The sequence below is a fragment of the Podarcis filfolensis genome, assembly GCF_964270895.1.
Source record: "Podarcis filfolensis genome assembly, chromosome: 3".
Taxonomy (NCBI): domain Eukaryota; kingdom Metazoa; phylum Chordata; class Lepidosauria; order Squamata; family Lacertidae; genus Podarcis; species Podarcis filfolensis.
In genome coordinates this window covers 57,104,982-57,132,251 of record NC_139606.1, presented here as the reverse complement: position 1 = coordinate 57,132,251, position 27,270 = coordinate 57,104,982, and the positions used below count along the sequence as shown (strand labels likewise).

Sequence of the window (27,270 nt, the reverse complement as noted above, 5' to 3'; positions counted from 1 at the left end):
TTTTACTATGTCCCAATATATTTTAATTAAAAAAAAATCCTTCACACATAATCAAGGGTTATGTACAATTTCTTTAAAAACTTTACAGAAACAGAAAACTGAGATTGTGAGGGCACCACATACAATTGGCAATACATTAAATCATTTTATGAAGGATGGCACACAAAATAGCACACAAGTTCACTTCTTTGTTCTCGAAACTTCTGGCTATGACTGCAATTGCAGGTGAACATTCAAGATTTTCAGTAAATATTAAGTATCCTACACTTTATGAAACTCTAGCCCTAGCTCTAGCCCTGAACCAAAGATCTCACTGCAACACAAAAAGGTGTCCTTCAAGATCTTCCCAGAGACATATGGTTAGCAATGACAGCTTCTAATCACCTGTTGTTAAGAAAGGGTGTCCAGAATTAAATACATACAAAAACTTAAACAGTACTGGCTAACCTGCCAGAGTGCACATGTGTGGTTTAATCCAGAACTTTATCTCCACACACAGCATTTTTTGACAGTATGGGGTCCCATCCAGACATAAATAGAAGCATTATTTCAGGCATGAATCTTCCTTGCTAGACTGGAATGTCTGGGATGCGAGGAAAAGTGGCAAGCATAAAAGTATATCATTTAAAACAGAAGGTCACCTCACTTGTACTCACAGAACTACTTTAACAATTTTGGGGCAGCTTTGTGTAAAAATTGTTCTTTTAAAAAAGAAGATGAGAAATATTGGCTCAGCTAAGATGAGTTTTCTTTTGCTCTGGGATAGATATTGTATTTATGTTTCTTATAAATAAATTCATGGCATGTCTTGGCAAAGATTTTACCACAGTGAGAAACAGCATTCTTAAAGTGATTACAACCACCCATTATTAAAGCAGCCAATGCATAAAAAAATCTTACCCTGAAAGGATTTAGAAAAATTGCGCTAATAGTAAGAATCAATATCTAAGCATTTTTCCTGTGCCCATTTCCAAAAGCATTGCACGAATTTCTTACAACCAGAGAACAGCTACCTATTTACTGAAATTAAATCCAGGCTGAATGTCAGTAGTCAAGACCAAAATGGCAATCTGTTGCAACCTATAGTTTACACCTACTTGCATTGCAAATACAACTATCTTTACTTGGCAATGTCTGAATACATTGAAAAATTGTCAACCTTCTGAAACTGGAATATGCAGTGTGTAGCAATCTGGATAATAAAATACTTTATAGATGCTCTACTTTAGAACAAATCATCCAGTCTTGTATTTACTGTTAAACTAATAAAAGCAATGGAGGTTCTGTCCCCCAAATAGACAATTTCAATTTTTTTCCATTATGATAAGGTATATTATACTTTTTTTCTTTTAAAGCATTGGAGAGAGAGAAAATAGGCAATATTCCCTTACTGTGTGTGAGCTATGGTCAGAGGCATAGGGACATATTTCATTGTAACTGAGATCAAGTTACTCCAATTTAAAAGCAACAGATAATAATCACAGAGCAGGATACAAATTGCATAAAACAAATCAAAGAATGTCTTGAACAGTTTTACCACAGAACAGTCTTTCTGAAACTGTTCAGCAAAACAGATTTTTTAAACAATATGATTTCACCCAATTTTAACTACATAGTGAATCAGCAGTCATTCCAATGGTTGCTAAATGAGTATGTTTGTTTAAGTATTGTTAAAGGAAATTAAAAAATAACCCTTTGGGATAATTATTCAAGAAAATAGCCTTACAAAAGGGGTCAGCAAACCAGTATTCTAATGCACCTCTTCCTTTCTTGTATGATAATTGCTAATGCTCCATTTTTGGAAAAGGCAAGTTAATATAAAACTGAATATAAAATCAACATCTTGAGGTTACACTTAAATACTCAGTGAACTAAATCTGCATAACCACAGGGTTTTATTGATACACGTTTCATCTAAGTATTAGAATGTCATGCCTTTGTGTCCGTGTAGCTATTTTTGTATCTTTGTGGGAAAGAGTTGCTTCTATAAATAACTTTAAATTACCCTTATATAGATAACATATACACATGCCTTTCACTTTCACTTATCTTAGTATTATAAACCATTTCAAGACAAGAGATATCAGCAGTGGAGGAGGAATTGCCTCCCTCCTCATTCTGCTGAAGGTTGCCTTCTGTCAATGGAGCAACACCTATGGGATTACACCCACTTACAAAATTAAGCTTTCATGAGCAAGAGTGCTTCAGAATGTGGTCCCATGTGGACACAAAAGTATTGTCTAGACAAGAAAATCTGCACCCACCCAGAAATACCATGTGGCATTCCTGTATCCTTCACAAGCTACTGAAATAATAGTTGGCCATGATGGTTCAAATCCCCTGCTGATCACGTGTATGTATGTGTGTGAGAGAGACCAGTCATTTTCAATCAAGTGACCATCTCTGTCAAGACTTGAGAGCACTTCCTGTCTCTAGAGCCAATAGTTGTAGCAGAAAGGTTCTTGCACAGAACTTGCTGCTGCACATGAAAATTCCCGGATCATGTAAGGGCTATATTTCAAATGAGTAGAGAACTAAAATCAAACATAGAAGAAAGCTCAAGTAGTACATGAATTATGTTAAAATCAAACAGAGGCCTCAAGATTGCTTTAATGCATCCTGTACTACAAACACCAAATCTCATTATATAATTAATATGTTTGAATGTTTTCTAAATATTAGAAAAGCTTTTTTTCATAAGAGTATTTGACATTTTAATGAAGGACTGAAATCCCTGAGTAAACCAAAGAAAATGCACAAGTTTGGCCTGAGAAAATGCAATTTGGGGCTAGGTAAACATATACAATCTTTTAAAAAGTTTAAGGCAGCAGTCAACTCTGAGACAACACAAAAAAGGAGAAACATTAAGCAAGCTCAAAATATTTGAAACAGCACAGTGTATATTAATTTACCAAAAATAATTTCTCTTCAAAATGTTTGCATTCTAATTCATTTCTCTAGTAAGCCAGGTTTCATAATACACTAAAATCAATCTAATTTTAGTGGATGAAAAGGTGGTAAATTTGGATATTGTTAAAGACTTTCAGTTGCAAGATGACTGATGCTAGCACATGAAAATGAAACATAAGGCAGAGACATATTGCCCGATAAGTAGCATCTACTACCAATTTCAGATGAGGCTTTATGGTCCAGCAATTAATACATATTCATTGGGTTGCATTTTGTACTATCACCAAACTCCTACAGCAATGAAGTGCTGTAATATTTTAATGTACAATGTGCTCCAAATAACTGTATGTTGCCTTTTTATATATTTTGTGGAGTCTATTGCCCTTACAACAGAACATAGGACTTTCAAATACTTCACTACTCTGTTGAGTAACAGAACTTTGAAGATAACAAGAAACTTCAGCAGATTATAATTCTGTGTCTAGGTTGGATCCTAGAATTCAATAAGCAGCCTCCAGAACAGCATGGCAGATAGTGAGAGGGACTGCAGAGACAGGAAGGTAAAAGCAAAATTCACTTTCTCCCTCCTGTTAATGGGAACTTTTGCTGGATTAAAGCGCCCTTCCATTCCCCAAAGGACTTCTTCAGAGCTTAGAAAGGCACCTTACAATACAGTCCATCGTTATATAATGGATTGTTTGCATGGTTTTCCTTTCTCTGATATTCTCTTTTGCTAACGTAACAGGACAGTATAATTTCTTTAAGCCCTTCCTTAATTATCCTTATTCTTAACTTTAAAATCAATGGGCTGCACGTCCCTCACATGTTGAGTTCAACAAAAAGTATCAAGTTTTTTTTAAAAAAGAACATATAAATAAGACTGCCAGGTACCTGATCCTGAACTAAAAAAAAAAAATAGCACTAGTTTTTACTGAATTTATTCATTGTTTAAAACGCATAACACTTCACAGGTGACATTTTAATTTAACTGCTAATGTGCAATACAAATGGGACAATTCATAAATTCAGTAATGTCCTTTCTCTTAGTAGGCAAGAAGGCCTGGACCTTTGGAAATATACATGTCAAACTCCACACAAATGATTTAATGTGTGGGTTAGATTAATACACCTACAAATTGGTGTGTGATTCACCTAATATTGATAATACTCCCAAACCTTTGGGGAAGAACTATGGAAATCAGGCAAACCAGGACAGACATATAATTTACATTGGCGCACTGCTCCAGACCTGAGCCTAACAGTAAGAAGGACACAAACAGATCCTGTGTCTTAAGTGACCTTGTGTTATGAAGCTGTCCTGAATGTATCTTCCTAGGAAAAACCTAGAAATGCCTACTCACTATAGGCATGTATTGGTGCAGGCTAGAAAAACAGTGTACTTCTGGACTGCTTCAGAACAAATTGCTATTTCCCCAGCTAGATAGTGCTAAACATTCTGAAATACGCTCCAGAAACATTTTTTGTTTCTTTTCTTGCATTTGCCTTGGTTTTGGCCACATTCTTAGTTGCTGTTGCATGTTCAGATATGAACATGCTTCTGGTCTGTAGTGTGTATATGTGCCACAATGCCTTTAGTCAGACTCCAGAAACAACCATAAAAGGCAGGCTTTTACACCTAACTTAATTCAGTGTATTTGATGGAAGTTAATGGCGTGAACATTTTAAGCCTTGCTAAACAGCTTGCACAGATCAAAAACACTGAAAATGACACAATGCTCTCCCAAATAACCAAGACAAATCTCCCCGTTGCTTTAATTGGACTAGATACTGTTCCAATCATTCCCCACCAAATTCCCTATAAGGTTCTGGGAATTTGTGTACAGTAGCTATTAGCACACACATGATTCAGTATTTAGGGCAAAGTTGCATATACAAAATAAGGAGCTACTGAATTCAGCACCTGTCATTATGCCAATGATGTTAGACGGAATAACCACTTCTACATATGAAGCCAGCCTCTGAAACAAACAAGTCCACCGAAAACACCATCTGGAAGGCCACCTGAGAGTTACGCCAGTGACTTGGGGTGGGGAAGAGATTGCCAAATTAAATACTCTTTTCGTGGGCCAATCAGTAGACGTGTAGCTACAGTGCAGATGTAGGCTGTCCAACAAAGTAAACTTGATTTTTTGGGAGAGGGATTAAAAAAAACCTTTAAAAATTGAGAGGCCTCCATTTTGTCTGAAGTAGCAGAGCAGGGAAGCAATCTGGTCTGTCTTTAGTAGTGTACAGTGCAGACAAAATATGGCAGTTGCCCCTGAATTTTCTGCCAGGATAGTTAACTAGCACAGCGTGCTGCACATGTTTTCCACAATTCTTGCAGGACTGGCTCCTTTCAGAGATATAATGGCTCACTCATACCAGGGCATTTCTGTTCGTGGCCTTTTCCTCTTCTTTTTACAAAGGCAGTAGATAGGGAACACAAATAAACCTGCCAAAACCAAAGGAAAATATAGAATGTTAATATATATATATCAACTGCACACAGTTCACTGAATAGAAACAAATGCATCCTGGGTTTCTATCAGCCAAGCGAAGAGAAGAATCCTACTGTAAGGTAGCAAACATAGAATTTGCCTTATTTCCAATGATATTGTTAGTGCTAACTTTTTTTCAGAATGCCCATTCAAATTGGATATAAGAAGCAGTCACTCTGCATCAAAAGCAGCCATATAATTTGAAGTAGTTGATATTTTAGTTGGTTTATCAATAATAAGAAAAATCAGTTTACTTGAATTAGCTTTGTTATACAAAAAAATGTGAAAATGCAGTTCTGAAAAATATTTTAAAACAAAAGAGTTCGTGAATGTAAGCTAGAGCTTTAATGTTCTAAGCTGTCTGGATGTTCCTGCATCTCACATAGTACTTGCACTTTTCTTGCAAGCCTAACTCAAAGCAATTAAAAAAACCTAGCTGATCTTTTAATTCCAGCATATATGAAACTCTACAAACACAAAACGTAAGGACACAGGAAGCTACCTTATGCTGACTCAGACTATTTGGCTCACTAGTATCTACATTTATTGGCGGCAGGTCTCCAGGCTCTCTGAAAGATTTTCCACTCCTATCTCGAGATGCTGGGACTGAATCTGGGATGTTTTACATGAAAAACAGATGCTCTGTGACTACATAACTTGTCCTAAAGCACTACTTCCCTCTGACTGGGAATAGAACATGGGCTGCAGCTGTGAGAGCAATGAATTATTTTCACTAGACCACCAGGAAATCAAGAGGCTTAATATAATTTTACGCTTTCAGAGGCATATCACCAGAGGCGTGTTTAGGGCAGCACAACCAGTTCTGCCACACTGGGTCACAACTATGATGCAGTAAATTGAGGAGAACCAAAAATGAGAGGCGGGGAGGCTGCTGAATTGTGGCCTCAAAAAGGTCAAAATTTGAAGGAGCAAATCTGCCTCTGATATCACACATGTCTACGTTATGTAACGCCAATCACTGGCAAAGGTACCTGGAAGGAAGTAGGATTGGATGTTTTGGGGCACATCTGCACCACAGTTATTTAGGGAATTCCACTTTTGAAGTGGATTGTTGTAACCATAATTGTAAGACATTGACTAGAGATGTGGGAGTAGTGTGCACATTTCAGGCATATTAAGGTATCTAATCAGCAAAACCTCACCCATCTGTCTATACTCATTTAAATGTACGGAACCATTTGTTCTCACACAAACCTGTTTCAGGGCCTGCTTACTGTTCTATCCATACATGAGGCAGGCAAGCACAAAACAGGGCCTTCTGCAGATCAGCCAGATGTATTCTGGTTTTCAGATGCTTAGTAAATAATAATAATGCTTGCTTTTGTTTGTAATTATGGTATGTATTTTTTATATTGTAAACTGCTCTGTTATCTTTGGATGGAGGGTGCTATGGACATTTAATAAATAATAATAAATATCTTCTAAAATTCCTACCAGCTTTTAAAACTCTGTTATCTGTGGTGTGGAAATTTATTTTAAACATTATGCTCTTCTGAAATTTTTAGTTTGGATTGTTGCTGAATTGTTTTAACCGCTGCTGGTGGTTTCATTGTGCACAATGTATTTAATTGTGATGGAACCAGAGATCTGCCTGCAGAAGGTGTTGGGTGGAGGGTGACTTCCTCACTCTCTTGTCTCCCTGGTCTTGTCTCTCCAAAAAGGATCAGAGGTTTAGAGGTGAGCTATTTAATGAGGTGAGCTATGGTGGGAACGCTGAGGTAAGAAGAAGAATATAAAAGTGAATCCTATGAGCGGGAGCTCCACGTACACAAGTTACCTGCAAACAGTTTCCCACAGATTGCCCCATTGCCCCTCTGACAACAGTTATCATTGAAATGGATATATTCCTTACTTCAAAATGCTACCTCATACTATTTATAGCATTTTGTTCTTACCTATGATAACAGCTATGGCTCCTATTACCAGTCCCAGAACCAGTATCAGTGGTGCAATAAGCAACTTCCCACCTAAAAAGGAAAGAAAAAAAATTGTTAACATGAGATTTCAAGTAACATCACTCTGTCCCCTATAGGCACAAAACCAATGTATACAGCCTCTGATAGCATATTATGAGAACATTGGTTGGTTGGTTGCTTGGTTACTTACCTACATTGGTTACTAATGCTAAACGTTTGGTTTTGGCTATCCAAAAGTTAAAGTGTCCCCAACCCCCCCGAGTGACAGAGAACAATTTAAAATTTTCATTTATGACAATATGCTGATGTTTATAACTGCTTCCAGTTTAAGAGCAAGGATATTGGTTCTTTAGAGGGGTTTACTTAGCCACTTACATGTGTTGTACTGAGACCTTCTCATGAATGCCATTAAGTCCCCAACTGGCCCATTTGAGGCAGCCTCAGCATAGATATTGAAGGCATCTCTTTGCTCACTAAATATATAGTGATATACAGACGCCTATGAATCAGTCTCTCCAGAAAGACTCACCTGGTGCCTTCTTTATGATCTTTTTGGTGCCCTGTTAAAACCTTTATATCCATCCAATCTTTATAGCTGGGTGTTGTTGTTGTTTTAAAAAAATCTGGATTGCTGCTTCTATGCAATTGTCTATTTTTAATTATTATTGCATATTGTGTTTTCATTTTTTTTTGTAAGCTACCCAGGAAATCTTTTATCGATGGGCACCTTTGTGAATCTAATAAATAATAATACATTACAACTCTAGCCATGCTAAATCTCTTAGCAGTTAAAGCAACAGTTAAATTAGTTATATGCCAAGGGAGAAAAAAATCCCTATAAATATGGGGAAATGTATTCCATGGCTTGTTATGAAGTGCACAATTAGTAATGCAGCATGTGAGTGATTACTTAATTCACTTAATTGGATTCAGATGCTGCTTTAACAACTTAATACAATTAAAAGAGCTGTATTTTGCCTGTTTCCAGGGATTCTATGGGATTTGCAATCCCTGCCAAAATGTCCAAATTTGGAACAGCCCCTTACCTCCCCAAGCAGCTGGGTAGATGCTGGCTAAATTAAGAGTTTTGCCCCATTATTTGTATGATGCCTTTTGAAAACCCCGTTTTCCTGTGTTGTGTTCACTGGTGACAGGGGATCATAGTTTACAGAAGAGGGACCACAGAGTAAAAATATTTTTTTTTTGTTTGATAACCTTCCAATAAACTCCTCTATTCCTACAATTTTCAAAAAGGAGTAGTGTTGTGTCCATGAATGGTAGCCTCCATCAGTAATTTTGTTAACCTATCAGTAATTGTGTAATGCAGCAGTCAGTACACTCATTATATGTTTTATTGAGTTAACATTACCAAGAGCTGCTGTGTCAGCTTATTGAAAAGCCAATGTAATTACCATTGCTGCAGCTACTAGTATTGTTATTTGCAAAGATAATCCAACCTCTACACACTGCACCCTAAAAAGCTTACCGACTACATACAATGATGCTCTTGCTGTCTCATAATGACAGGAAAAACATACATGGTGGCCACAACACAACACATATCTTTTTTAAAAAAAGAAAAGTCGTCATAACATTTTCACAATACACAACTCACTCACTTTCCTGTGCACATGTACACACTTCATGGCATACACCTTCCTCTGATAAGCCCTTTACACATGGCAGCCTCTTAGCCTAATGCAGCCACGAACTCCCTTCTTCTGATCTGCACCAGCAAAGTTAACGTGCCAGAGTGAATAAATTAATATTCAGGCCTCAACTGTTCATTTGTCTTCAGCTTTCTCTGGTCTTTGCCTCATACCTTCCTCATCCAACTGTTTTTAACTGTCCATTCTTCACTGACTTAGAACTCAAGTCAACCAGTCTTTTTCTTTCTTTCTTTCTTTCTTTTTTTCTTTTTCTTTCTGTGACCAATCACAATGAATTTACCTGATTCACATCCTGTTTATAAATATTAAACTCAATAGTTTCTCCCTCCCTTTTCTGCACCTCTCACCAAGCAGCAACAGGCGGGGACTATTTTGTGCACATCCAATGGACGTGCGACTGCTTATGGGTCCTTTGGGATCTGGAAGAGGGCAGAATGGGGGTGGAACAGGGTGGAGCAGGAACACACGTGGGGGCCAGGAACGTAAACCCCACACAATATGGTCGCCGTCTGTACAAGCCTGCAGCACAAGGCCTTTGAATCTTGACAGTTACACTCTGACATCAGCAGAGGTTACATAAGTTTTCAAAGCAAAAATACAGATGGAAATATACACAGCATTTCTCCACACCTGAGTTATCCAGAGCAAGGATGGCATCCATCTGAATTTTTGAGGTGGGTGGAGGGAGAAGGAAGTAAAACAATGAAAGGATAGTTTGTCACCCCCATCTACCCTGAAGAAGAGCACCTGCACGTTTTGCTTCATATCTCAGGATCTACAAATTCTAGAAACTTACTGTTTTTTAAAAATGAAACCTTGGAATATGTGGATTGTGGTGGATTGAACTTCCCCCACAGCGGACATCCATGACGACACCTATTAAATTGTTTTCTAGCATCCAGAAGGGGAAAATGTTGTTTTGCAATATGGCTTCAAACAGCTGAGATTACTGTGAAAGGGTAAGGCAAAAAACCCAATCCGGAATTTAAGGCTGTTTAAAAAACAGCTTATAATCTCAGAATTTTAGCACCCATGAACAATTTTTTTTTTCTGGCACTCCGTAGGACTGACAAGAGAGAAATATTTTGTTAATAATATCAAAGGAGCAGTGCCTTCCTCTTCCCTCCCTCCCAATAGGTTTTCCTCCCCCATCACTTACGACAAACTAACCCCTATTTACAGTAAGTGTTGAAAGTAAGGTTTTACAGAACTGACATTTCCAGGTACCCATATCCTCTTATCTTGCAGAGATCGAAATCAGTATTTAGTATCAAGTAACAGAGTGACTTTGACATGGCTTAAATTGCAGACAAATGAAGATAAAAATAATCCTTAACACAAAACTTAGCCACCCAAAAACATTGTCCAGGAAAATCTGTAAAATGTGTTTTTTAAAAGGTACAGAATTTTTATTACAGTAAATTAACTATCACATAAATACTTCAACAATAAGTCCCTAGTAAGTCAAATAACTGCAATATATTGCAACATAAGCCAAACACATTTTGACACAGAGCTTATTCATGCTTACCCTAAGCTTTGATTCTGTAGAAAGAAGGTTTTATTTCTTGGCCTGGAAACATTGGTGACTATTTTGATGAATAATTGTTTGTCCAGGTTAATTGCTATTAAAATTAATTTGAAGTTAATTATCTCTGTCCTCCTCCTTTGAAGTCTCATATGCAAGAGCCAAGGTCTATTGGACAGTTATGCTTAGTTCCCCCCGCCCCCCGGTTGTATTATGCCACTATTAAAGATATCTGTGTCAAAATGCATTTAGGATATGTTGTAATATATTGCAATAATTTGGCATGTTAAAGATTTAGTTTTGAAAAATTTGTTTATCTGATAATATTTTTAATATAATTAAACATTCTATGCTTTTCCACATATTTTTCCATAACTATGTTTTTGGTCGAGGACTTAATTTGTGCCCGGTTGCAGTCTCTTTTCAGTACTAGAACTATGTAAAGAAAGGTATTTTTAGAACTTGTGCAGAGAGCATTGCCAACAGAACAGAGTTAAGGATTGGGGTTAGCAGGACAGATGGCAGCCAGTCAGGTTAGCAACTTTTAGGAACCAAGCACAAGTCCCTGAGCATATGCAGGAAACTTTTCACACATCACAAAGTAATCCTAACCAATCCACATAATTCTGCAAATCGGTGGGAGGTTTTGCTTATTTTAAAAATCACTTTCTAAATATTGAGAGTTTAACTAAAAAACAGTGCCACAGCCTTATCCAGATAAGAAATGCAGTTGAGAGATACAAGAAGTCACAAAGCTCAAAGGGTGGCAAGCTAGCTAACTAGTGATTCCATTTAGATTAGGCACAATTTGAATTTGAGAAACAATATAGAGATTTTCCCACTCAATAAGGAAACTATGCAGTGCTTACACAGTGATCTTAACTGAGCACACTCAGTTCTGATGTTTCTTTTTTGATGTAATATACTTGCACAGAAAAACCAGATCCAAAATCAAGACTTGATTGCAGTTATTAGCAAAGCACATTTCCCTGAAATCATTCCATGCACACTGCCTATCATGTATGAACACACTATATCGAATCAGTCCATTTGCATGTAGAGTTAGCATGCCAGCAGGGCACCCACTGCAGCGCCAGTCACTGGGCTGCTAATGCTACACATAAAACAATAAACAGAATGGTGATACAATGGCTATTGCAATCGACACAAGATAATATCACCATGGTAACTATCTGTAAACAAACAATAAACGGCCATAAAAATGGCAAAAGTAGTTTTCCCCCAAATAGGTTTTATCTTAAACAACTGCAAACGCAGTACATAAAGAGTTCACTTGTAATATATCAGTGGTTCAGTGCTCATTTCTTCTCTTTCCAAAATAGATTTTATCTGAACAATTGCAAATGCAGTAATAAAGAAGTCCACTTGTGCTATACCAGTGGTTCAGTGCTCGGACGTCATTCCGGTAATCAGACGTTTCGTCACTAAAGAGCTTAGTCATTGAGCTTTGTAGTAAGTGATATACAAGAGAAGACAGTCTGTAAACGACTTAAAACAGGGGTATATCTGTCCCCATCTGCATGTTTCCATCGGGAGGAGCATAGAAAGAGGATGAGGTCCTTCAGTTTGTTAAACCTCCTGCTACGCATAAGCAGGACAACTCAATGTAATAGTCTACTTCAATAATAATGGACACCTAGTTTGCTCCCACTGTAAGCTAAGAGGCTTTGAAGCAAATTATAGATACAAAGTATAAATCATCGTCACACAATTGACTGTTGTGTGCTCTAGGTACAGCAAATTATGAAGTTTGTGAACAACAAATACATTTTGGTATGTAATTTTCACTGTTACAGATTTCACATGCTGTCTGCCACAATATGCAATATTGTTTTCTATTTTTGTATTTTGTTTTCTCTAACAACTCAATTTCATCCCAAGAAGCTACACCACTCACTAGACTTCATTTGTTACATGTTTATTTTGTAAAAAGGATTTCTTACTGGTTTAGCCATATGTATTCATCAAGCATTTCTTTGCAAAGTGTCATCATCCACTCACCACAGACAGAGCCTCTCACTAATCTCCTTAAATGTGGTCGCTCGGGGAGGTAGCGGTATTTGCATCCAAATATACTGAGGTTTGATGTATGGTCTCCAAAGAAACGGAGTTGGCGGTATCTCTCCCCGCAGCGGTAACAGAAATTAGTGTTACACTGTGAGCAAGTCATATGGTCACACCCTTCTGTTCTCTGGATATGGATCTTTACAGGCAAAACAGAAAAGAAAGAGAGAAAAGGTTATTAAAAAAAAATTAAACAAGTTGGTTCTTAGTCAATTCAATTGTCTTACAAAGAATCATACAAGGTGGAACGCTGAAAAAAAGTTTACTGCCTTATTGTTAACGGACTTAGTAGAACCTCTTCAAATTGCAAAACAGCCTGATTTTCAGAAACTGTGACAGTGGCATTTAAGAAGCTCGAGTAATCTGCTTTTAATACACAAACAAATACAACAATTTAAAGAAACTGAATAACCTGAGTCTACTTTTGGTACTGTTAATGTTTGCTTCCATAATTTAAGAGTTGTTGGGATTCTTCAGCAGTTCTATTATTTCCCAGACAAACCCTACCCAAGTGAACAGGGTAGCTGCACCATTTTTCAAGAGAGGGACGCAGCTCACTGGAGAGCCTGGTTCAGTCCAAAGCATCTCCAGTAGAGAAGATCTGGTAGCAGATCTGATAGCAAGTGCCTACTTCCTTGGAGAGTCACTGCCAGTAAGAGTAGACAAGACTTCTCAAGATGGACCATTGGCTCAGTAGAAGTAATCTTTGTGTGTTTATATTTGTATAACACCACTGATTTCTTTTACAACATAACAACAAAAAGACGATCTCTGCCCTAAATTTGAACAGAATCGGAGACAAAGGAGATGCGAGGACAGACAGAGACAACAGGAGAGGAATGTGTGTAAATTTTGCAGGGGGATATTATGAGTAAGAAATTGATGAGACTTCACATTGGCAGGATCTGGCTTGAGGCTGCAGGAATTAAGGGTATATTTTACAAATTCATTGTTTGTATACTGCAGTCTTTTGAACTGCTGTCAAGTTCAGTAGGATCTACTCTCTGATAAGTGTAGGATTGCAGCAGAAAATTAGTAGCATTCTACAGCTTTAATTCCCTTCATGTTCATGAACCTACTTTAAGATCCATGTACATCCATGTACATTTGCATTCATCAATACATTTCCTTTATACATTATATACTGCCTTTAAAATTATATACTGCCTTTAAAAGTGCCATGGTCAGATCACTTCCTGGTGCAACTGGACTTCTCCGTGACCCTTCCCCTCTGCAGGGAGGTGGGACCAATTCGGATGTCCGCCCCCACCACTTAATGGATCCAAATGGTTTCCAGAGAGTGGTAGGGGATGCTTTATCCCATGTTGATGTCCTTTCAGCTGATTCCCTGGTGGCCCGCTGGAATGCGGAGTTAACCAGGGCTATCAACTGTCTGGCTCCGAAGCGCCCTCTCCGATTGCATGGAGCCGGGACAGCCCCGTGGTTTTCTTCAGAGCTGGGGGCGATGAAACAATCGCTGAGACGGCTAGAGCGTCGGTGGCAGAAAACTCACTCCGAATCTGACCGGACACAGGTTAGAGCTCAACGTCGAGCCTACCAGGTGGCGATAGCGACCGCAAAGAAGACTTTCTTCACTGCCTCTATTGCATCTGCAGAAAATAGTAGCAGGAGACTCTTTCAGGTGGTCCGCAATTTAACGGAACCACCTTTACGACCAGGGCCTTGTAAAGACCCCAATATCTCCTGCAACGATTTTGCAAAGTTTTTTGCAGACAAAATCACTCATATTCGGAAGGAGCTAGACACCACCGTGGGAGCAGGGCTGGGGCGGGAGAGTGCTAGAGCCCTGTCTGGTCAAGTTGCATGGAATCAATTTCAATCTGTTACCCCTGAGGATGTGGACAGGCTGCTTGGACGCGTGAAACCAACCACCTGTCTCCTTGATCCTTGCCCATCCTGGCTAATAAAAGCAAGCCGGGAAGGGCTGGGCGATGGGCTCTGCGGGGTGGTGAATGCTTCCCTCTGTGAGGGAACATTCCCAGATCCGCTGAAAGAGGCGGTCATTAAACCGCTTCTTAAAAAAAATCTTTAGACCCGGCCAGTATGGCCAACTATCTCCCAGTCTCAAATCTTCCATTTTTGGGCAAGGTGATTGAGCGAGTGGTTGCTGAACAACTCTAGGCATGCCTGAAGGATGCGGACCATTTGGATCCCTTCCAATCGGGATTCAGGCCTCATCATGGGACTGAAACTGCCTTGGTCGCGCTGGTTGATGATCTCCGGTGAGCTAGGGACAAAGGTGAGAGCTGTTTCCTGGTTCTGCTGGATCTCTCAGCGGCCTTTGATATAATCAACCATAACATCCTTCTGGACCGTCTAGAGGGGCTGGGAGCTGGGGGCACTGTTATACAGTGGTTTCACTCCTTCCTCCTGGGCCGTGTTCAGAAAGTGGTGGGGGGGGGATGAGTGTTCAGACCCCTGGGCCCTCACATGTGGAGTGCCTCAGGGTTCCGTCCTCTCCCCCATGCTCTTTAACATCTATATGAAGCCGCTGGGAGAGATCATCAGGGGGTTTGGACTGGGTGTCCATCAATAGGCAGATGATACCCAGCTCTACCTCTTTTTCAAATCAGAACCAGTGAAGGCGGTGAAGGTCCTGTGTGAGTGCCTGGAGGCGGCTGGAGGATGGATGGCGGCTAATGGATTGAGGTTGAATCCCGACAAGCCAGAAGTACTGTTTTTGGGGGACAGGGGGCGGGCTGGTGTGGAGGACTCCCTGGTCCTGAATGGGCTAACTGTGCCCCTGAAGGACCAGGTGCGCAGCCTGGGAGTCATTTTGGACTCACAGCTGTCCATGGAGGCGCAGGTCAATTCTGTATCCAGGGCAGCTGTCTACCAACTCCACCTGGTACGCAGGCTGAGACCCTACCTGCCTTGCCAGAGTGGTGCATGCTCTAGTTATCTCCCGCTTGGACTACTGCAATGCGCTCTACGTGGGGCTACCTTTGAAGGTGATCCGGAAACTACAACTAATCCAGAATGCGGCAGCTAGACTGGTGACTGGGGGCAGCCGCCGAGACCACATAACACCGGTCTTGAAAGACCTACATTGGCTCCCAGTACGTTTCCAAGCACAATTCAAAGTGCTGGTGTTGACCTTTAAAGCCCTAAACGGCCTCGGCCCAGTATACCTGAAGGAGCATCTCCACCCCCATCGTTCTGCCCGGACGCTGAGGTCCAGCGCCGAGGGCCTTCTGGCGGTTCCCTCATTGCGAGAAGCAAAGCTACAGGGAACCAGGCAGAGGGCCTTCTCGGTAGTGGCGCCCGCCCTGTGGAACGCCCTCCCATCAGATGTCAAAGTAATAAACAACTACCTGGCATTCAGAAAACATCTTAAGGCAGCCCTGTTCAGGGAAGTTTATAATGTGTGATATTTTAGCGTATTTTTGATTTCTGTGGAAGCCGCCCAGAGTGGCTGGAGAAACCGAGCCAGATGGGCGGGGTACAAATTATTATTATTATTATTATTATTATTATTATTATTATTATTATTATTCCATCATTCAACAGCATCAACAGGAGCCCATTGAATTTCTTTTTTTAAAAAAATAATATTTATTAAAGATTTTTTAAAATTATAAAAAAGAAAAAACAGAAAAAAAAGACAAAACAGAAAAATGGAAAGAAAAAATACATCCATCATTCTCAAATTTTTAACTTTCATTACCTTCTTTCTTCGACCTCCTCCTCCTCCCCTTTCTTGTATCCTGGTTAATAATTATCACAGCAAATCCTTTCCATAGTTCATAATATTTTGTCCTTACATTATCTTAATCTATTTTCATCTTGTCTTATAGCAAACCTTAAAACTTAAATCTTATTTTTACCAACTTCTCATAACCATATCATTAACCTAATTCTTTAAACATTTTTACTAGAACCAAGTAGTTCCATTTCAACATTTTTCTAACATTCATCAATTATTTTAAAACAGTCCTAATGATAAAAGAAAAAAAAGTAAAACAATCCAATCTTCATCCAGCGTCCCTTCCTCCTGGTCCCGGATTTTGTCAGTCCTTTTTGTCCCATTAATCTAGCGCATTAACCTGGTATCCTTATATCCGAGGCCCTCAAGTCTCTTCCATGTCCCTTCCACGACTCTTCTTCATATTTTCCTTTCACTCGTGGGAACTCCAGCTTAGTGATGTTTTTGACCCTTTTCAGCAGATCAGCCCCATTTCCATAGTCCAGACTAAACTCCATGTGATATTTAAACACCTGTTTCAGATTCCCTCCAAAATTAAGAGCCCCCACAGCTCCAAACATCTGACGGCCCATTACCAGACTCAGGAAGTCCAAACATCCCTGCATGGGAGGGTCAGTCCAACCCCCCATTTCCAAACCAAACCAAACTTTATCTTTCCAAATCTGCTTTTTTCCAAATTCATTTATCAAATCCAAAGGCTCATGATCCTGCAGGGCCGCAACTCCCTCCATTTCTGGCACCCAGGATTCAGCAGTATCCTCTTCTCTCATCTGTGCTGTCATAGCACACACCTGTTTTAGTTCCTGGGTAGGCTCCATGTAGTTTCCTACTGCCTGTTCAAAATTTCTGGCCGCATTAGTCATCAAATCCGTCTTCTGGCTTAACTGATCCAATAGGGCATTTATTTTACAGAAAGCACCCAACAGAGCTTCTGAAGACATTGTCCTACAAGGTCACAAGTCCTTTCCCACGATTGTAATCTGTAACAGCTGCAAGCTCCTGAAGTTGGTTACAATTTCACAGTCTCCCTCTAGGGGGAAAACTTCTGTTTATTCTTTCTTTTAAGAACAATAGCAACAAAGTTTCTTTTTTAAGATATTCAGTCAATATTTGTTCCTTTGAAATGTGAAAGGAAACAATGGAGTCACTGTTACTTTTCTTTTAGCTGTCTGTCAAAAACATTTGTCTCTGGTCAATGAGCTTCAAACGTCTGTCCTGACACTCCGCTCCAGGATCAGGACGGTGGAAAGTTACTTTACTTTAAACTCACTTCTGCAGGTTTAAACAGTCCAAAAAGAGATCCCCCTTCTTCTCCTGCTACTGAAGGGGGGTTCCACGATTTTAAATGATGAAAGCCAATCCTTTAAAAGTAATTTTCTAAGCTCTAGTTTACGTTGTCTTTGCTTTATTCTGACTACAAAGAAACGGAAGGCTGACTTCCTGTTTAGACCTTCCCGTTTCAGTACCAAATTGAAGTAAATTTTAAGTCCAATTCCTCTCTACTGGCCAGTCCTTATTTAAAATCCAATTGTTCAAGTTTTAAGTACTCACGGGTGATTCTTTAGATGCCAAATTGTCCCAGGAAAAAGGCAGCGCTCTCCGGCAACGGCTATGCGGCTTCGCTCCACGGAAAAAGCAGTAGACTCACAGCACCGCACCACTTCCCCCTCTTTGCTTCGGAGCCCGTTAATGGGTTCCTTTGCGGGTTGGGGGGGCGCTAAAGGTGCCCGCCGAGTCCCATGGTCACAGGCTTCATCCGCCTGTGATTTTTTAAAGGGTCCCCGCTTCGCCGTAGCGGAAACGACCCGTTTCGCGCGGAGCTGGTCCCTCCAGTTCAGAGGGAGTCCGCCATTGCTGATGGCGCCACCCCGGAAGTCAGAAGCCCATTGAATTTCTCTTAAAATCTTTTTCATTGCATCTTCAGCTCATATTACTGTATTTTTACTGTAGTGTTATCCAGTACTTAAAAACAATTCTCTGAATAAGGTTGAGAATATTACACATTACTGTAATTTTTTTAAAAAACCCTCTTACTGCATATTTCTTGTCTTATGCCCTGTGATCCAATACTATTTATATATGACATGCCTTCTCTCTACCTGCAAGCTTTTGTTCTGTTGCAAATGCATTAATAAATAGTCCATTTATTAGGGCACGAGTAGTGCTGTCACAATGGCAAGCAGAGGGTGCTATAAGAATGAGTTTTCCTTTCCAGCAATTCTTTGTCACCTGGATGCTTTATTAGCCCCAAGAGTCACCATGATATCTGGCTCACCTCCACAATAGTTTCACCAAAGATATCACACCATGCATAAGACTGAATACTTGAAAACTAAAGCTGCAAATATAATCTTGATTTATTTAAAAATGTGTATTATGCATTTCCATAAAATTAAAGGCAATGTATAGCAACTCAAAACGTATGCTACATTTTATATTTAACTTTTTTCTGTATTACATGTATGTCTTCCTAGTTTTTTTAACCTTCTCCAAATTCCATGTGTATCTCTAGTTCATATGCAGAAAGTCTCAAGACTTTTCAGTATCCTCTGCATTTTATTTTTACTTTAATGAGTAGATAAAAAATCTGAAGCATGTATTTTTTTTATTAAAAAATCACAATCAATGTAACATGCACTATGGCAGGTTCTGTTTCACTTGTGGTGACTGGAAATGCTGAAAGCTAATGGAAGAACTCTTCATCTTTTCTGGGGTGCTTTGTGTCTTGTTGTTTTGGTCCCCATGTGGTACAAGCCCAGCATCTTGCTGAAACTAAGCAAGTTTGGGTCTGGTCTGTGCTTGAAAGGCACTTTCTAGCCCATTTAGGAAACTTTTAATCTAGAGAAAAGCCCCAGAAGAACTGCCTGAGGTTTAGGGCAGGAGATCAGAAGATCACTTATGTATTTATACAGGCAGCGATCGTTAGTCACATCCGATATGTGCATGATCGCGACAGTGCACATCGCGCCAAACTCAGAAGTGACCCAAAAACATCACAAAATGGGGCAGAATGGGGTGTTAGCTGGCTTTTTCAATTGTGTTTCAAATATATGCTATATCACTGAAACGTGTGGTGGCTTAGAATGTAACCCCCATGTAAATTGGGAGTGGCCTGTATAAGCTTCAATTTGCCTAATAAGATGAAAACTTGAGGACTGTTTTTCTCCCTCCTTAATGTGAAAGAGCTGGACGTGACATAGAAGTGGGGGAAAGATAGTTTAAAATATGCCAAAAATTTAAAAGACAGGAGCAAAAAGAGAGCAACTGTCAGTTCCTAGGCCAAATCCAACGCTTAGGCATATTATCTGCAGCCCAGAAATCATGACTCCACTGGCCTAATAAAGTTCATTGGCAACCAGAAATCATGACTCCAAAGAAGATAGTAACCATAGTCTGTTTAGATGATACAATTAACAGCCTGATCCAGGAACATAACAACCATTTCTTTCTGCTCAAGTTAACAGATCCTTCGTTCCCCTTGGGATAGCCACAAAATCTTAAGATCTCAAAAGTGCTTTGTCAGAATGGTATAAAATCTGAAGCAGAGTTGAGCAATCCACTGACCAGCAGGGTGTAGTAAAGATGCTTATTTGTCAGATCTCAAATGAAGAAACCACATAAAAACAGACACGGATTTCATTTTGCCCCCTGCACTGCTTTGCATGGTGTGTGTTATGGTAGAAGAGCATCTTGGTAATAAAAAGGTAAAATTGCACTTGAGACTCACAGAACTGTATGAGCGGAATGAACAGTAAAAAGCAAATAAGCCAAGGCTAATATAATGAGGACAAGATTTACAGTTTGTATTAACGAACTAGATAATCGTCTACCATAAATCATCCTGAACTTGCTTTGCCTCCCATTTAATATCCTACAATTCAGAAGTATGAAGCCAGGCCCTGAGATGGGGGAAAACTGCACAAATGTTGCCTTGCAAATAAAAAAATATGTTCCCATGGTATTATACAAGCACTAGGCAAGTAGTTAGCTAAGTAAATAGAAGTGGTATAGTAATTTAGGAAAGCTGTTCCCAAAGAGAGATTTATAATCTCTCATCTTTGGGAATCACAATAGCCTTGAAGATTTGCATACTCACAGTAAACACAAGGAATGTACATGAAAGCAATGCTGCAAATCCAAAACGTCAGTTTCATATCAGAACAAAGTGTTCCAAAACATACCCTACTTCCTTTTCGAACAGTGAGAATGCAGTTTTGTGAAAACAAGCAGAACCAGTTGGTAGAAATATTCACCATTCTTCACTACCCTAACATTTTATAACCCTTAGTGTACAAGTCTGATATAAATTCATGTACTGCACATAAAGCTCAATTATTTAATGCAATTTACAGTGTTATTATATAAAATATTCCTCATTCCTCTAGAGGGATTCTGGACTCCATTCAAAGTGACTATCAACAGCCGTTTGACTCCTCTGCTTGCTTCTTCAGAGTGCAGAGCAATCAGGTGCTCTCCATTTTAGTGCTATTATTTGATTAAACAGACATGTAAATCTATTCTCTCAATTAGCTGCTCCAAATACTATTCACATAGCCACCTCCTTTTCAAAATTATCTACCCTAACTTTAACAACATTAATTTAATAAACCTCTTAGCTTCAGGGATTTGCACAAATTCCTCAAAACAAGCTAGAAATGCAGCAATAAAACTACTAGCACATTTGCAAAGCTATGGAGGGAGTGGTATGAGTATTAACTCATTTTATTTTTTTATGTAAAGTATCCAGAAACAAAAATGTGGAGTGGTTGATCTATCAGCATGAAAATAATACAGTGGTACCTCAGGTTACATACGCTTCAGGTTACAGTCTCCGCTAACCCAGAAATAGTGCTTCAGGTTAAGAACTTTGCTTCAGGATGAGAACAGAAATCGGGCTCCAGCGGCGCGGCAGCAGCAGGAGGCTCCATTAGCTAAAGTGGTGCTTCAGGTTAAGAACAGTTTCAGGTTAAGAACGGACCTCCGGAACGAATTAAGTACTTAACCTGAGGTACCACGGTACAATTGTTTCAGTTGACTAGTTTTGAAACATAGTTAATGAGATGCAACACAATTCCACTTGTGGAAATAGGGCATGATCCTGCTTTCTTTCCCATGCAGCCTCTGCACCTGCTCTTTAGAGTTAGAGGGTCCTCTGGAGAAGGCTGGGGCAAACAGGGAGCTGCAGAGCAGAGGAGATGAAGGGAGAATTCCTACTACATCTGCTGGCATGATGTTAGATCTCATCCAAAGAGAATTTGACAGCAAAGTAGATAAAGCTGTGATCAAACAAAAATTCCATTGACCATTATTGACTAGCACTTTGAAAGTCCTCAGTGCAGATTTTTCTCAGGCTTGCTATCAAGCTCTCTTAATCAGATATTTGCCACAAGATTTTAAACACGAGAAATGAACTGGAAAATGTCTCACTGTAAACCATTATTCTTTTCTGTGTAAGTTGTCACAAGTTTACTATTTACTAAGTGGCAGGAAAAAATAAAGTTGTAAAAACAACACGCAGGCATCAGCACATGAAAGAGATTTGTGAACACCGATATGAAAAAGGTACTTCAAGATCTTTGCAGGCTATCCTTTTAGAGAAATACAATAATACTGTTTCAGCTGTTATGTCACATCATTTGCCATAATGCCACTGCTGAGCTATGCAACCTGTCTAATAGGAATCACATAGTACAAAGGAAGAGTTAATGCTGTAGCATTAACATAAAACAAAAGTTGGCATTTGTCCACAGCAGCTGTCATTCCTTTCTATGCGTATTCCACATTGTTCATATAGCTTCATCTACCACAGAATCAGAACTGCAAGGGACCAAAAGCCTTTCTATTTACTACAGGCATAATCCATCCAAGCACCTTTGTGCAGTTTCCATTCATTTCAACAGGGCTTACACAAGACAACTTCTAGATATCATCCTGCCCCATACCTTCAAGGGGCAAGCCAATTTGGTCTTTTTGCTTTCTCCTATATATAGAAAAGTTCAGCCAAGTAAGGGCAAGGAGGTAAAAGAAATCTTTATTACTTAAAAACATGAGCACCAAGAGAAACAAACAAAAACCAACCCCAAACCAGTTACATCCTGAATGTCAATCTGTCAAATAAATTCTTATCTGAAATGTGTCAAAGGTAAATGAGATCTGGTTTAGAGTAATGACTAAGAGAAAGGCTTTATCAATCTTACACACCATGCATGCCATCAAAAGTGTAGCATTCCCCTCTGGCAGGCATATAAAGCTTTTCTCCAAACTTTAAAGCTGAAGAGATGTGCGGGAATCAAACTGGCAGTGATCCCTGACCCTTCCCCAACTCCAAGCTTGGGATGAAGGTTGCGGTCACAACCATTCAGCATCAGCTGAAGCCCATAGTAACACAAGGGCAGCCCTGCTGGATCAGACTAAAGGCCTAGCTAGTTCAATATTTGGTTCCCACACTGGCCAGCTAGATGCCTATGGAAAAACCACCAACAGGACACAGGTCTAAGTGTACTCCAGGCTGTGCTCCCCAGCAACTGGAACACAGAGACATATTGCCTCCAATACCTGAGGCAATATAACCATCATGAGTAGTAGCCACTGATAGCCTTTTTATTGTCTTGCCCTCTTTTAAAGTGGCCTGAATGGTTGGACATCACTACATCCTGTGGTAGTTAATTCTGTAGCTGCTGCTCTATAAGACGCACCAGACCATAAGACGCACCTAATTTTTGGAGGAGGAAAACAAGAAAAAAAATATTCTGAATCTCAGAAGCCAGAACAGCAAGAGGGATCGCTGTGCAGTGAAAGCAGCAATCCCTCTTGCTGTTCTGGCTTCTGGGATAGCTGCGCAGCCTGCATTTGCTCCATAAGATGCACACACATTTCCCCTTACTTTTTAGGAGGGAAAAAGTGAGTCTTATAGAGCAAAAAAATATGGTACTTCCTTTTGTGTATCCTATCATTCACCTTCATTGGATGAGCCATTTTGAAAAAACAAAACACTATTAACTATTTATTATTGCTTAAGGTAAAATGATAGATGTTTAGAATTAAGAGTTGTACTATGATTAAATACTTCAGCCTGAAATGAAACATGAGGTAAAGCTGTATCTGATCAGGCTTGGCTTAAACCTCTGCAAATGGAGGCCTGGCACCTAACAATAGCCTTGGTTACATTTGCTAAGGGTAGATGCATATTTGGCAGTTAGCAGAACTAGAAGTAATTGGTATTTATACTCATCAGGAGCATTAGAATGGTAATCTGAGGGTCATTCTAAAAACATACTCAATAGAAGGGAGTATCTGTGACCAGAAGAAGACCAAAACACCAGGCAAAGAACTATCAAGAGGGTCCGTTGTAGCTCAAATCAGGCAGAAAAGAGCCTGAGAAAGGAAGCGCAAACTAAAGAATGCAGGGAGAGCAGGCAGAGAAGAATAAATGTCGAAGGGGAAAAGGCTAAGCCTGAGAGGAAGATTCATAGCCTGAAGAAACTCTTGAAGGGGAAGTAACAGAAGACAGCAGCTGGTGATAGACAGTTTGAGAAGTTTTGTGCTTAAGGAATGTGAAAGACTTCAGCAAGCAAGCAAGCAACTGGCAACCTAAAGCCACAGTGGTGTTCCTGGCCCATAAATAAATCCTTATTGCAGCTGAAAATCCATCAAGTCAATAAGTAGAAAAGTGAGGGCTGATCTGTGTGAAGACTTCAATCCAAAAAACAACACTTTTAAATGACAGAGATAACTAGACCCTGGATTTAAGCAGGGATTTATTTTGACAAAAGTGAATCCTGCATTCCTTAGTAACAATATCAACAATATCAACTTTATGGCAGAAATAACATTCATACTTGTAACCTCACATTATATTGTGATGTTTAAATTAATCTCATTTGTACACATATTCATTCCTATAATAAATGTTATTATGTTACTTTTTAAAGTGTTGTCTCAATTGTAGGTCAATCTCACACCTGCGCTATATCGAACAGGCTACTATGAAAAAAGATACAAAATTTGATTTCATATTGGCATTATATATTAGACCAGGTTTTATGTTAGAGATGGGATTTAAGAGTCTACTCACAACACTCCAGTGTTATATAGAAGAGAGAGATTTCACCCTTTCTCCACACTGCATAATGTGACATACCTCTATCATGTCTCCCCTTACTTACATGCCTACCCCTTAAAAAGCCTCACTCAATGTAATCTTTTCTCAAAGAAGAGCTGTTCCTTGATCACTTTGCTTGTCTTTTCCTGCACCTTTTGCAGCTGAAAAATATTCTTTCTTTCTTTTCTTTTCTTTTCTTTTTTGGTGCAGTGACCAGAACTGTAATACATATGTATTATTATATTGGGAGTTTTATTTTTAATTCCTTTCCTAATAATCCCAATAACAGCTTCATACCAGGTTGACATTTTCATTGAGCTATCCACCACATCCCCAGGTTCCCTTTCCAGATCAGTCACTGCCAGGTTAAACTGCATCAGCATCATGTTCACTTGTTCCTTTTCCCCAGTTCTGCACTATTAGTTCCTTGTGCAGAATGGTGCAACAGGATTCTCCGGAATCTTGCTTCTTGTGAAAGTGCCATTCCATAAATATCAAACACATTCATTAACTTGTATTGAAAGGCTTGAGTTCTTTCTTTATTTTTCTGCAGACCAGCAATGTTAAGCGCTCTGAAACTCAGCAGTTCAGCTACCACAAACATAAATAGGGTGACAGATAAGCACTTTTGTAAAAGAGCAGCAATGTCAGCAGATGACAGGGATCAAGTTATTCTGAATCTAACAGAACTGATGACACTTAACTTGACGAGCATGAATTTCACTAAGGCATGTCAGTTTGGAAAACTTCACAGAATATTTGTGCACCAAACAGAAATGTAACTTAGTATGCCTCTCTTACCTTGCACTTTGGACACTTCTGAGCATTTCTTTGCCCATGTTCAATTTCATTGGCCCAGTGACGTAACAGCTTGTCTCCCTTTTTATACTCTTTGCAGTTGACACCTTCATGCCAGGGAGAGTGGCACTTAAAACACCACACCAATTGGCAGGTTGGGCACTGTATCTGTAGAAATAAGAGCACAAAACATCAAAACAGTTTTGAAGATTGCCCGGTAAATGTGATTAGGAAGCCACAGTTCAGATTGCACAAGCATTTTCCCAAAATAACCTATGTTAGTTGACTATGTTATGGGGGATGGCGAAGAATGTCACACTAATGGCTTTGATAATTTTGCCGCTTCTTAGCCAAACCAGCAGTGCATTGCTAGAGAAATGCAGCATAAGAGGCGTCAACTGTTAGCAAACAGTTTGCTGGTTACTGAACTTATTGGCAGGCCAGTCTGCAGAAAAGGTTTGGAAACTAGGGTGTGGGCACTGCATGCTAATTTTCCAATATGGATGATTTAGCCCCCCCCCAAAATAATCCTGCTACATCCCTTTTACCTTCTTTGAAATGTCTCTAAACAACAGTAAGGCAACTATAAGACACTTAGCTCAGGAAAGCTGGCCTAATACAAACTTAAGATGGAAGCTGTGTTTAACTAACAGTGCCACATTAAAAAAAAAACAAAAACTAAAATCCCCAGCTGCTTATTGGGAAGGCCAGCATTTTCAACATTCCTTACACTGGGCATTATCATGAAGCTCTGAATTGAAGATTAAGGGCAATAACAAGACATTGCAGATTCTCCCCACCTCATGAGAGGAAAAATATCCTTTTCAAGGCTCCATCCTGAAACAGGAGCCTTGTAGTTCTGTTGAGGCTTCATGGATGAAGAGAAGAGTTTTAGGAGCAGCGGAAGGACAGGAGGAACATTTTTTTCCACCTGAATGAGGCCTTCCCATGCTGTGCTATATGGTACTGTATTGCACATTAAAAGCTGTAAAATGGGGAAAGGGACACTATTGAGATTTAGCTCTATTTCTCCATAATATCTGAATTGGGAGAAGCTGTACTGCTCCTGGACTAGAGCCTGGATGCAGTATTGGGCTAAATGAGGGGAAACGAACTGAGCTTGAATCTTGTCAAAACAGAGGCTCTGTGGGTGAGTGGTTCTCATGTCTGGGAAACTGAATGATTGCTACTGTAGACGTGGTTGTGCTCCCTCTGAAAGCGCTGCAATGACAACTGGGGTGCTCCTGGATCCAGCTTTGTCGCTGAAGGTCCAAGTGGCTTTTGGTAGCTAGGATCACCTTTCACCGGCTCTGGCTGCTACAACAGCTGTGACTGTTCCTGGATTGGAATAGCATGAGCCCAGAACTCCCAAGCATTTGTAACCTGAAGACTGAATTACTTCAACACACTCTTATCTGGGGCTTCCCTTGCACTTGGTCCTGAAACTCCAGGTAGTGCAGAATGCTACAGCGTGATTGCTAATAGGAGCAGAAGTCTGTCAGCATATTACATCTGTGCTCAAAAAGGTGCACTGGCTTCAGATTCATTACAGGGCAAAGCACAAGCTGTTACTATTGGTATATAAAGTCCTTAATGACTTAGGATCAGTTTGCTTATGGAACTACCTCACCCTGTATGTGCCTATTCAACCACCACAGTCTGTGGAGCTTGCATTCTTATAAGTGCTACACAATGTTTGTTGAACATTTGCAAGGAATTGCTCCTTTAGCGTGGCAGCCCCTGGGCTCTGGACCGCCTTCCCTGCTGACATCAGATGAGGTGCCTTCACAACACTGTTTTAGACACTGTTTCTGTTTGAGTAGACTTATCAAGACACATGATTTAGTTACGTTTGTTGCAAATGTTTTACTGATGTTTATGTATGCTTTGAAATTCTATTTATGCATATTTGTTTTTAACCAATTTGTGCATTTTAGTCTACTTTTGATTATAACTGTACACCACTAAAGTAAAAGGTAAAGGTACCCCTGCCCGTATGGGCCAGTCGTGTCCGAC

The 27,270-nt window shown here is 39.7% G+C and overlaps 1 protein-coding gene across 2 annotated transcripts in view; it reads right to left on the bottom strand.

The window, feature by feature from the left end:
- Positions 1-27,270, bottom strand: part of RNF217 (ring finger protein 217) — a 48,860-nt gene continuing 21,590 nt past the window's right edge. For both annotated transcript variants that reach the window (XM_083608707.1, XM_083608706.1), the window contains 4 exons: positions 25,258-25,422; positions 12,566-12,767; positions 7,325-7,396; positions 1-5,362 (listed from right to left, as the gene is read on the bottom strand). In XM_083608707.1, coding sequence (XP_083464833.1) covers positions 5,283-5,362; positions 7,325-7,396; positions 12,566-12,767; positions 25,258-25,422 — 519 coding nt within the window. In that variant the 3' untranslated portion in view covers positions 1-5,282. The remainder of the gene's footprint in view (positions 5,363-7,324; positions 7,397-12,565; positions 12,768-25,257; positions 25,423-27,270) is intronic.